The sequence below is a fragment of the Tachyglossus aculeatus genome, chromosome 2 (genome assembly GCF_015852505.1).
Source record: "Tachyglossus aculeatus isolate mTacAcu1 chromosome 2, mTacAcu1.pri, whole genome shotgun sequence".
Taxonomy (NCBI): domain Eukaryota; kingdom Metazoa; phylum Chordata; class Mammalia; order Monotremata; family Tachyglossidae; genus Tachyglossus; species Tachyglossus aculeatus.
The window spans coordinates 47606588-47619719 of NC_052067.1; the positions used below are offsets into that span (position 1 = coordinate 47606588).

General features: G+C 43.1%; 1 protein-coding gene across 3 annotated transcripts in view; it reads right to left on the reverse strand.

Moving 5' to 3' along the window:
• Positions 1–13132, reverse strand: part of LOC119949264 (probable C-mannosyltransferase DPY19L1) — a 110106-nt gene that overhangs the window by 31413 nt on the left and 65561 nt on the right. For 2 of the 3 annotated variants that reach the window (XM_038770899.1, XM_038770881.1), the window contains exons 12-17: positions 12038–12118; positions 10789–10893; positions 10080–10151; positions 6093–6139; positions 4304–4328; positions 1261–1380 (exon numbers count right to left, since the gene is read on the reverse strand). In XM_038770899.1, coding sequence (XP_038626827.1) covers positions 1261–1380; positions 4304–4328; positions 6093–6139; positions 10080–10151; positions 10789–10893; positions 12038–12118 — 450 coding nt within the window. The remainder of the gene's footprint in view (positions 1–1260; positions 1381–4303; positions 4329–6092; positions 6140–10079; positions 10152–10788; positions 10894–12037; positions 12119–13132) is intronic. The other variant, XM_038770890.1, reaches the window with a different exon arrangement.

Sequence of the window (13132 nt, forward strand, 5' to 3'; positions counted from 1 at the left end):
CAACTCCACTCAACTTAATCTGTGTTCCCTCTCCCTTCTCATACTTGCTGAGCACGGCAGAGCTCTGCACTAAGCTATCAATCGGTCAGTCAAAACAGCATTGATTGAGTGCTTCATGTACGCAGAGCACTGTACCCAGCATGTGGAAGAGTCCAACACAACAGACTTAGTAGATCAGATCCCTACTCTCATGGAGCTTGCAATCTAATTCCCAACCACGGGTTGGTTCCTGCCTTAAAGGATGACATCCATGTACCAGGTGCCCCTTGCTGCTGGGACATGGGGACCCAGGCATGGGGCAGTATTGTCATCTCTGTCAGCACCCTCCTTCTCAGAAGGCACCAGTGGCCATAAAATAAAATAAAATAAAATAAAAGCCTGAGGGTGGCAAGATCCCGGACAAGGGCAAGGAGACCATCACCTGGGACAAAGACCGGCCCGAGGGCACTGAGGTCTCACCCCCGAGCAGCCACAAACCAGTGCAGACCATCCGAAGTTGCCCGGGACAGAGACTTGCCTGAGGACACTGAGATCTCTCTGCCGAGTGGCCTCAGCTGGACCAGGTCATCGGACATCGGAACCACTGCCTGCCATCCGCCCACCGGGACTCTGCCATTTCATTCCCGAACTGCTACTGCTGAGAAGCAGTCATTCCTTCAACTTCCCCCTCCCTCTGAAGCCAAGCCTGAATCCACAGTAGGGAACACAGAACAGGTGTGACTGTCTGACACTCAGGGGACAACCACTGGGATTTTTAAATATCAACAGCTTCCTAGCTTCACATCAACCCAGCTTCCTAAACACTCACCTCTTCATTCTCAAAGACCCAAGGACCTCCGTACAATTCAACAATTTACTCAGGAAACCACCTGATTAATCAATTATTGCTGTTGATAACCTTACCTACAATGCTTAAATTTCCCTAGCCTCACCAGGAGCCCTCAATTCCCACCCTCCAGTCAGCCCATCCCTGTGGCTCCTTCCTAGCAAACCCCTTTCTTTTCCTCTATCTAACCTCTCCCCACTCACTTCCACCACTCCACCCCATCCATGTTATCCTATACCGGAGCTGTCTCCCATCCCCCTTGCCACTCCCATCCACCCCTCATACCATCCCCTACCCAAGTGGTAGCCTAAGCCGAGGCCTACTAAGCACTTAACAAATGCCATTATTATTATTATTATTATTTTTAGGAAGCATTAGAGCATGTAGAAATGTTATGAACCCACAAATAGTGAGCTCTAATTTTCACTTCTTACCTGCGTTGAGCAGATCAGAGAAGCCATAATGCACATGTGAGGTGTCAGAAAGAGCTTCATCTTCATGATAAACACACTAATGACAGCGTAGGCTAAGAACTGCAAGGCATGAAAAATCAGCTGCAAGAATATAGACATAGAATTAGATAGTTTTCTCGCGGCTTTTGCATTTTTTCAGTTTTTAAAGGTATTTTCAAAGGAATTTGACACCTGCCCACATGTTTTGTTTTGTTGTCTGTCTCCCCCTTCTAGACTGAGAGCCTGTTGTTGGGTAGGGACCGTCTCTATATGTTGCCAACTTGTACTTCTCAAGCGCTTAGTACAGTGCTCTGCACACAGTAAGCGCTCAATAAATATGATCAAATGAATGAATGAATGAATGAATGAACCGTTACTCCTTGGAACAAGGAATCTTTCACTTCCAATGGATCATCCACTTCCCATTTTGAGTGTTCTTAGGGGGGAAGGGGAGACGTGTCCCCCATAAATGGTCCCCACCCCTTTGAGATGGATGTAAACATCCCAAGGAACTACTCCAGCTCCGTCCCTCCCACTCAACCCTACCACAGAGACTCCAAGATAGGATCAGCTCTCCTTTTAGAGCATCGATTGCTCGGTGGCCCTTTGCCCAGTGAGTCAGGCCGGGGCCTTGTAGTGTCCCCGGATGGGCGTGAAGTTTGGGACACTCACAGGGTGGATCAGGGACCTCTGTCTTCCGGCTAAGATTACTGGGGTGCAGAGTTCTCCCATTTGCTCAGTGATTTGGCTGGTGGTGGTTACCTGAGCTAGATGTGCGATTATTCAATGGCACAGTTGGGAGGGTTGAGGAGGAGGAAGGTGGGAGGGTGGGGGAATGGCTTTAATAATCTCCTCCAGATCCTAGACGCTAAAATATATCATAGGGGCAGATACGACTCTTTCCATCAAATACTTTCCTTCAAATTCGGGTGGACTTGAAAAATATAAAATAACCCCCAGAAATAAGACCTAAAATAGTCTCTAAAATAAAAAAAAATGACTGTCAATTTTATTTGTGGGCAGGAAGTGGTGTAGAATGCAGTGAAACAGTGTGGCTCAGTGGAAAGAGCATGGGCTTGGGAGTCAGGGGTCATGGGTTCTAATCCTGGCTCCCCCACATGTCTGCTGTGTGACCTTGGGCAAGTCACTGAACTACTCTGAGCCTCAGTTACCTCATCTGTAAAATGGGGATTAAGACTGTGAGCCCCACGTGGGACAACGTAATCACCTTGTATCCTCCCCAGCACTTAGAATAGTACTTTGCACGTAGTAAGTGCTTAACAAATGCCATCATCATTATTATTATTAGAATGATAAAAGGATCTCTAAAAATGATGTCAAGACCATTTTGTGAGCATCATTGGATTTCATAATTTTAAACACCTCTTTTCCATTTGAACCCTTTTACAAGTAATTTGCCAGTAGCCTAACTCTTCTAAACCCATTAGCCATCACCAGGCTTTAGAACTCAGACACAACTTCATCACTTTCATCTACACATTCATATTAATAATAATAATAATGGCATTTGTTAAGCACTTACTATGTGCAATACACTGTTCTAAGCGCTAAGATGGATACAAGATGATCAGGTTGCCCCACGTGGGGCTCACAGTCTTGATCCCCATTTTACAGATGAGGTAACTGAGGCACAGAGAAGTTAAGTGACTTGCCCAAAGTCACACGGCTGACAAGTGGCAGAGCCGGGATTAGAACCCATAACCTCTGATTCCCAAGCCCGTGCTCTATCCACTGAGCCACGCTGCTTCAAATGAACATTCCATTGTTTATCCTGACCACTCCACTTTTATGTCTGTCTCTGTTGAGTGGGCAAGGATTATTACACTTATTTATTTTTTGTGCTTCTGAAGTGTGCAGTTTGCACCTTGCATTAACAACTTATTAAATTTAATGTCCTTAATGTGTATCGCTTCCTATGGTCTCACCAGCCAGCCAGATAGGCTCCAAGCAAAGACCAAATGTTGATAAACCTGAAGGGGCTCCAGGAGAGACACCTTCTAAGAAGGGCACACAAAGGAACTGTAACTGATAGGTTAGGGTAGTTAGATAATAATGATGGTATTTATTAAGCGCTTGCTATGTGCAAAGCACTGTTCTAAGCGCTGGGTTGGAAGAACCTCGATGTAAAGGTCAACTAGTATAAAAGGCTGGGGGAAATGTCCGCCGCCACTGCTTGTTGTTACCCAAGTGGATGACAGAGACAGCCGGGGCAGGAGGAGACCTCTTAACCAGAAATGCTCCTGTCTGCCTTAAGCCCACAGTCAGACTGAATCCCAATTTGGGATTGATCGTCCCACGGTAGGAAATTCTCAACGCCCCTGGGTTGAGGCTTAATGGTGTCAGAGAGCTCAAAGCCCCTGGGTTGGAGGGCCTAATGGAAGCAGGAACATTTACTATTAATGTTTTGTGTATGCTAATGAATGTTTTCTTACTGTAATACTGAATGCCGTGGTCTGTTCTGTCGGTAACAGAAGCAGGGTAGAAGTGTATGGGATGAGTACATATCTGTATATATCCGTAAATTACATTTTTATAGTAATGTGTGTCTCCCCCTCTAGACTGCGTGCTCCTTGTGGGCGGGGAACCTATCTATTAATTCTGTTCTTCTATTGTCCTCTCCCAAGCCCTTAGTACAGTGCTCTGCACCAAGGCTAGAATTAAAGAAAGAAAAAAATAGGGAGCACAGAAGAGTGGGGAGCACTGGAAAACAGCTGAGAAAAGAGGAGGGATGGGAGGATATCGATTTACCAGCAGTGATAACATTAACAGCAATTTACAAGTGCTGGAATATATCCACAAACATGTTTGCATGTGCCTCCTTATTGCATGGACTGTGGGGGGCTTGGAGCCTGTGGGATTCCTGAACTAAAATCCCACACATGCTCTGTGGGTATCATCTAATATTATGATCATTTTATTGTGATAAAATAGTACAATGCTATAATAACATACTAATGACTATTGGCTCAGACTAAAAAGAACATTCAGCAGACAAAATCTTTACCTCTGCATTGTCCAAACGTTGTTTTCTGAAATTAAAACAAAAATCCATTCAATTTGTTGGTAACATAAACACTAGCATCATTCATTTGTTCAATTCAAAACAATTTATGTATTTCCCCAGATCACCTACAATGAAAACTAGGTCAAAAATCGAGTTGTAATGCAGAGGCTCTGGCTACAAAGCTTAAGGGCTTTCACGTAAGTGCTGTGGGAAGGACAGCTTCATATTACTTCGAATATGAAGGATATGATACATAAACATCATATACAATTATCCTAGGTGGGACAGGCTAAGAGAGAAGACCAGTTTGAGAAAATGAGGACTGAACTGAGTCCTACAGGTTCTACCGGGCAGGGGAGAGGGAAGGGTTTCAGAGATAAGTGCTTTCTGAGCCTCTTACATTCTGGAACCTTGAAGCAGATAAAATAACTGCCTGACCTCACTGCTAGAATGGTGTCTAAGTAAAGAAGCAAACTTTACAGCAGAGACGGCACAAGGAGTATTGGGAATTATAGGATAACACCTTTATTCGAAAGGAAATTAATAATTGTGATATTCATTAAATGTGAACTAGATGCCAAGCCCTGAACTAAGCGCTGGAGCAGATGGAAGATAATCATGTGGAACACAGTCCCTGTTCTGCATGAGGCTCACAGTCTAAGGGGGACTATGTATTAAGTCTCCAATTTACAGAGGAGGAAACTGAGGCCTAGAGAAGGTAAGTGATTTGCTCAAGTTCACACAGCAGGCAACTGGCAGAGCTGGGATTATTAATAATGATAACAATAATAATAGTAGTAATTGTGATACTTGTTACTATGTACCAGGCACTGTTTAAGCACTAGGGTAGATACAGAGAAGCGGCATGGGCCTTGGGGTCAGAAGGCTCCACCACTAGCCGGCCACGTGACCATGGGCAAGTCACTTCACTTCTCTGTGCCTCAGTTATCTCATCTGTAAAATGGAGTTGAGACCGTGAGCCCCACATGGGACAGGGACTGTGTCCAACTCTATTTGCCTGTATCCACCCCAGCGCTTAGTACAGTGCCTTTCCCACTGTAACAGATACTATTATTATTATTGTTACAACAAATCAGGTTGGACAGAGTCCCTGTTCCAAATGAGACTCAGAGTCTTCATCCCCATTTTACAGATGAGGTAACTGAGGACCAGGGAAACTAAGCGACTTGCCCCAGGTCACACAGCAGACACGCGGCGGAGCTGGGATTAGAACCCACATCATTCTGACTTCCACCCCACGCTCTATCCATTAAACCATGGATTAGAATGTGGGTCCTCTGACTCTCAGACGCACACGCTTTCCACTAAGCCATGCTGCTTCTCCTCATCCTGCTCTTATAGTGTTGGGAATTGGGAATTGGGAGATACAGGTTCTAGTCCTGGCTCAGTCACACGCCTGTTGTATCATCTCGGAAATTCATTTAGCTTCCCTGCGTCTCAATTTCGTCAGCTGTAAAGCAAGGTTAAAATACCGTGTCTCCCGGCTTAGACTGTGACCCCCTGTTGATTAGAGGCTATGTCTGACCTGATTATCTTGTCTCTAGCAAAATGCTGGGCATAGAGAAGGAACTTAATATCAATGTTATTATTTTTTTTTAATTAAAAAATCTCAAGGGTCTGATCTAATTGAAGTAGAGAATATGACTACTATTGAGCCGGCCACAAATTGTGAGGGGCATACAGATCCGGTATAATTGCAAACTGAAAATTAAATTGTTATTTAATAGCAGAATAGAGAAAACACTTTCAGAAAAACCAATACATTTACCTTAAATTGGTCCGTCTCTTAGACAAATAAAAAATATCCCCAAGGGTCTGTGAACAAAATTACACAGTTTCAGTTTATTAGATTAATAATTCACTAAATGTTTTATAAAAACTTTGTAGGATATTAAATAGCCTAAATTATCACCCAGAAAAGGTCAAAATCAAGGATCAATTCATGATGTAAAAAGGAGGCATCATAATAATTGTGGTATTTGTTAAGCAGGTACTAATTGCCAAGCACTGTGCTAAGCACTGGGGTAATCACAAGATAATCAGGTCCCCCATGGGGCTCACAGTCAGAGTAGGTGGAAGAGCATGCACTGAATACCCATTTTTTGGGTGAAGAAATTGTGGCACAGAGAAGCGATGTGACTTGCCCAAGGTCACACAGCAGATGAGTGGAGGAGCCGGGATTAGAACCCAGGTCTTCTGACTCTCAGGCTCATGCTCTTTTCCTTATGCCATGCTGCATAATCATCTTCATTATTAACTGTATTTATAGAGCATCTGTTGCTTGCAGAGTTCTGTACAAGGCCATTGGGAGCATGTAGAATAAGGAAACGAAGATAAGGTCCCAGACCTTCCAAAGTTCACTTGGGGGATAAAGACAGATTCAGATTAATCTGAGTATGTAACATAGAAAAGAGGAAAAATATTTGTAAAACTACCAAAACTGAAAGTAAACAAAGAAGGAATGATTCAACCAACCACCACATGAGTGACAGGGGTGGCTGTTGAGATTGTCTGTAAGCATCCTTATGTATGAACAATTCCTTTCTCTTGGAAAATTCTATAAGGACCTGGATACGGTTTGCATAGTGGCTCCAAAAATTTAAGCAACACGGAGACCACAATACATGGGTAGCAGTGATCCTGAAACATGGTAGAGAAGCAGCGTGGCTTAGTGGAAAGAGCCCGGGCTTTGGAGTCAGAGGTCACAGGTTCAAATCCCGGCTCTGCCAACTGTCAGCTGTGTGACTTTGGGCAAGTCACTTCACTTCTCTGGGCCTCAGTTACCTCATCTGTAAAATGGGGATTAAGACTGTGAGCCCCCCGTGGGATAATCTGATCACCTTGTAACCTCCCCAGTGCTTAGAACAGTGCTTTGCACATAGTAAGCGCTTAATGAATGCCATTATTATTATTATTATCGGGCACCATGGGATTGCGAAGCCAAATGGCAGTGGCTCTCTGAACCTCATCACTGCAACTATCTTCTGCCTCCCCAGAAAGAGAAAGACGTCAGGGAGACATCCACATTCCAAACATCGGCAAATCGAGATTGGATTATCAGCCACTACTAGGGCTTGAAAGATGTATGGATCACAGGAGCCATCCTCACTGGAACAATCATCAGCTTCAAGTTCGAGCCATTATCACATCCACTGCCTCGAAAAGTGGCATCCGAAGCACGGAGAATGCTGAATATCGAGATTCTAAATAATAAAGACACCTTCAAGGTGCTTTGCAACATTACAGCAGCCCTATTAGAATAAGGAACCCTGGCTACAAACTCTCAGGTGAACAGCAAATGGATAGCTTTTTTTAACGGGCAGGCATCAAAAAGGTGGGGGGGGGAGCTAGCAAGGACACCATTAAGACTGATTTGATTAAAAGATCTTCAGATTTCACAACTTTTTGCAGTCAAGCGATAAATGCATGAACAAAAACTGGCTCCAGGACATACACATGAAGCCAAAAAGCATGCATGACCAAAGTGATCCAGGGAATAACTTGCCTGTAATCAAACCAACGCATTAAAAGAAGCTTCACCCAAAATACAATGATGCTGCCCTGAGGTGACACCTGAGCTCTCCTTTCCGCCACTTGCTTTATTCCTGGAGATTTTTCTGGCTCCCTTTCCCCCTGCCTCTTAGTTCCTGCCCTGGTCCTGCTCTCCAGTATACTTTTAATCCCAGCAACAGCTGCTTTTAAGGGTGAAGTTCTGTCCCTGTCTCCATGGCTTCAGCCGGGGTTGTGGGAAACAGGGCTACATCCTGGGAAGCAAGAGGGAAGGGGAGGTATGATAATAATAATGATGGCATTTATTAAGCGCTTACTATGTGCAAAGCACTGTTCTAAGCGCTGAATAATAATAATGGCATTTATTAAGGGCTTACTATGTGCAAAGCCCTGTTCTAAGCACTGGGGAGGTTACAAGGTGATCACATTGTCCCTCGGGGGGCTCAGTCTTAATCCCCATTTTACAGATGAGGTAATTGAGGCCCAGAGAAGTTAAGTGACTTGCCCAAAGTCACACAGCAGACATGTGGAGGAGCTGGGGTTTGAATCCATGACCTCTGACTCCAAAGCCCGGGCTCTTTAAACTGAGCCATGCTGCTTCTCTAGTTGCCACGCCTGCCGCAATGGTTGTTGCTAGAATTAAAATTCCAACGAAGACACAGAAATACTGGAACGCGGGATGTGGAGGAGGATGGGGAAGCCAGGGGAAAGGGGCTGACTTTGAGGCATAGGAGATGGGCAGAAAAATCACGGGGAACAGGGAAGGAGACAGGAAAGAAATTGATTTCCATCTCTGGTGAGTGACAGGCCTGCAGGGGTAAGTCAGTAACTCAAGGTACTTCCGCAGTTACTTTGTTGACCAAGTTCATTTTCATAGTATCTCAAAATTTCAAGTTAGTAGGCCATCACCATAAGGGGAGAAACCTAAAAAAGCAGAGGATTCAGGGAAAGATGCTTCCTGCATGGGGGCTAACATGAACCAGCAGCACTAAGACGTAGTACAGAATCGATAGCCACCTAGTGAATTGGGGTCGAAGTCGAGCAAGACCCTCTGCCCTGTAAGAAATAGGGGCAAAGGTCCCAGGTTGGTTCCCTTCAAAAGACAGTGGGGAATCCTCTCCAAGGAAGAGGAACCCTGCCAGCGGGGGGGGGCTGGGAAAGAGGCAGATGTGGATTGCCCAAAGAACGACTGAGAGGTGAGATGTGATAAGGATGGATAATAGTAAAAAAATAGACATGATGGAAACTCAGGGAGCGGCCTTTCCTGCGGTTGCTCTTCTGGGTCTCTCCACCCCACCGGAAAGACAAAGTCGGGCCACCAGTGGCTGAGCATGCGACATTCTGGAAGCCCTTGCCAGTGTGGGTCAGTGGGGCTGAGCCGGCCAGACGTTTCTCCCTCAGTGCCTCCTGGACATCAATGTTGGCCTGGGTAACGAATCTCCAATTAAGCATGCCCTGACATGGGAATGTCTTGACATTCCCTGAGGTTGGCGTGGTATCCGATTGAGGTTTCTAAGGAAAGAGGGAAGGCAGACCCTTGGATAGACAGGTTCTCCCTACTGGCAGGATACAGGTCGAGGTCCTCACCATCTCTGGGACCAGCCTACAAAATAGCAGACGAGTTGGGCCACCGGCTGGCTGGTATTAACTCGGTTAGGCAATTGGGCCAACTCCAATGTGAGGAGCCAGGTGGACTCCTCCTTCCAAGCAGCCCTAACAAATATAGTAGAAGCGAAAATTTTTCTCCCAAAACAAGCTTTATTTTGTCAGCTGTGTGACTTTGGGTAAGTCACTTAACTTCTCTGTGCCTCAGTTATCTCATCTGTAAAATGGGTTAAGAATAAGACTGTGAGCCCCATGTGGGACAACCTGACTACCTTGCATCCCCCCCGTGCTTAGAACAGTGCTTGGCACTTAGTAAGTGCTTAACAAATGTGATGATTATTATTATTATTTTTTTTAATCTGTCATTGCTGAAAAGCTCCAGGGAGCCTTCGAATTGAGGGGTAGCAAAAATAAACTACTTAGTTTCTGGCCCAACCTTTTTCTAATGTAGCTGTTGCCTGGGTGACCTCAGAAGAAGGTCAAACACATTTTCTAATAACGTTTTTTGAGGGGAATGATATAATTTTTTTTGTAAAATAAAGCGTACAGCAGGTGTAGCCCAATTATAAACGCCACTCGCTACTTTAGGAGCCAATTTTAGTGCAAAAAGACTCATAAACTCACCAGATCATGAACATACCTTTCTAAAAATTAAAACTAAAACGACCAGAACAACTGGGAGTAGCAGAGTCTTTGTGTACCTCCACGGAGTCTGAAATACAAACAACTGTTTCATTGCAAATACGGAAACACTTTAGTTCAAAACAAGAATCGGTGTGAATTTCTTTAAATAAAGTGGCAGTACAAATGGGGAGCAGAAGGGTTTATCAGCCCACTGAAACCTGGACCGCACCATAAAATAAATCAGGTAAGCATCAGAAAGTTGTGCAGGCAGAAAATATGAGTAGGCTCACAAAGAATTTAGATAAACCAATGGGCCTGCAAGTGAAAGTTAGGGGTATTAGATAATCAGTCGATCAGTGGCATTTATTGAGTGCTTACTGTGTGTAGAGCATTGTATTAAGCACTTGGGAGAGTACAACAGAGTTGGTAGAAATGTTCCCTGCCCACAACAAGCTTACAGTCTAGATAGTATTCAGAGCTTAGAACAGTGCTTTGCACATAGTAAGCGCTTAATAAATGCCCTCATTATTATTATTACATCCCCAGACATTACAATCAGTGACAAAGAGGAGCATCCGTTGAATGGTTTCTCCAGGCAACCTATTGGCACCCTCAAAATAAAACAGTGAATTTGAATGTCCCAAACCACGAATGGCATCTAGCTTATGTTCCTATATTCTTGGGTACTTCCCCTTAAATGGAAAACTTCGAAACATGCCTCTTACCCCTTTATCCATGTAGTCAAATTCGGGAGCACAGCTGTAGTATATTAATGTATCAAAATGTGTGGATTTGAAGAGTTTGTATAATAGCAGGTCAATTATGCAAATCTGGAAGGAAATTAATTTTGAAAAAGGGAAATTTAAGAACGGATCACAGAGCGTGTAAGAGCTCAATTTGAGCTAGTGGGCAGAAAGCCTAATAGACAAAAGAACCCAAGAGAATTTAAAGCTGCTCAAGCAGTTTTACAAACATAGTGTGCAGGAATCTCAGGAAAGAGAGGAAAGATGTCAACACACCAAGATGACTACACTGAGAGAATGGAGAAATAAAAACGGAGAAACTAAGACATGTTGGAGTACTAAGAAATAGCAAGATTATATAAGAACAAAAGTAGAAAAGCCAAAGGAAAAGGGGACATGGAATTTACAGAAGATAGAAAAAGCAACAGCTACCAGACCAAGGAGAAGGACTAAAGGAAATATGAGAGCGAAATCCAATTACTGCAATGTAGGCAGTACAAACAGTAGTCAAAAAGTGAAGTTAAATACACAGATAATACAGGCTTTGGGTATATTATTTATGTATCATTCAGATTGGGTTTGGACAGGAATTTTACACTACCTTCACTGAATCGAAGATATCTTGGAGAAGGAGCACTCTGGGATGAGGGTTGGATACAATCGTGAGAAATGTGAGATTCAGAATAAATCTGGGCTAGCAAGAAATGGGAGGACCAACATGGTAGGAGCTCAAATCCCACGGTGGTAGGGGAAGACTTTTGTATACATGGGGCCACCCGTAAATCTAATAATGATAACAATAATGGTGGTATTTGTTAAGTGCTTACTATGTGCCAAGCACTGTACTGAGCACTGGGATAGATTCAAGATAATCCGGTCCCACATGGGGCTCACGGTCTTAGTGGGAGTGAGAACAGGTATCGAATCCCCATTTGGCAGATGAGGGAACTGAGGCACAGAGAAGTTAAATGACCTGCACAAAGTCACACAGCAACCAACTGGCAGAGCCGGAACTAGAACACAGGTCCTCTGAATACCAGGCCCATGCTTTTCCCACTAAGCCATGCTGCCTCTACCCTATAGATATCAAAATCTATGTAAATGATATGAACATGAACTCACATATTATGCTCCTACACCCTCACAAATCCACACCCAATGTGAGAACATACAGAAATTACACATAATGCGATAAGGGGTTTGTTAATTTAGTACAGGTGGAAATACTCACACTGTTGGAAGCATCCAAGATTAAAGATACCAAAAACTTCAGAAGGGCTATTCCAAACAACCAAACACAACTCTGAAAAGCCTGGAAAATGAAGATTGAAGTAAGTTTTTATAAATGTTCTTCTTCCAAAAGCTAAATAGATCTTGAATGACAAAATGAAAAATTAATTCACTTATAAACTAATAAATGAATGTTACAGATGTTTAGAAAATTTAAAAATGCATTTTTAATGCAGTTGTGCAAAAATTTGAACAAATCAGATTTTAAAACACTCTGAAAATATATAATTGATGCTTCAAACAATTTCACTTCTAAATTAAAATAACAATATTGATTTCATTGCAAGCATGGAATAGAATTCTCAAACTTAAAAACTAATTCCTTTGCAAAAAGTAGGTCTTGTCCTTTTTCATGTTCTTTAAAATGACATGATGACTGGAATCATCATCATCATCACTGGAGTCTTAATCAGGATATTTCCACTGGTTCACTGATTATAAATCTACTTACCCTTTCAGGTGGCTGGATGTTTTCATTTAACCATCGAGGGCATTGCCACATAGGAATACTTTCTTATTCCTGTTCTATCCTACCCTTTCAAATTCCAGCTTTCAGTTTTACTCTATTTCACTACCGCATATTATCTTTTGTTTCTGATTTTGGGGTTCTGTCCTTAAGCATCTTTACTATTTCTTCAAAACTTTTTCTGACTTCCGTACAAAGTATTATAAAAGATATAAACCTTCAAGGGGAAATTTTCTATTACAGTTTATGCTGGCTTTCTTGCTAGGACCTAAAAATGTAAATGCTGATTTGGGTCATCAAGCAGTAGTATTCACTGAGCGCTTACGGTGTGGAAAGCAAATACCAGTATTGGTTGAGTACAAAAGAGTTAGAAGACATGATTCTGCCCACGAAGAATTCTAGTGGGATAGATAGGTATTTAAATAAATAAATTACAGATTGGGGAGTAATAGAGTTTATGAGATATGACTGGGATATGTATGGTAAGCAGCATGGCCGAGTGAAAATTGAATGGACTTTATTCTATCCTAATTCTTCTTGTCTCTAAGACTATCACTTTTTCCAGAAAAT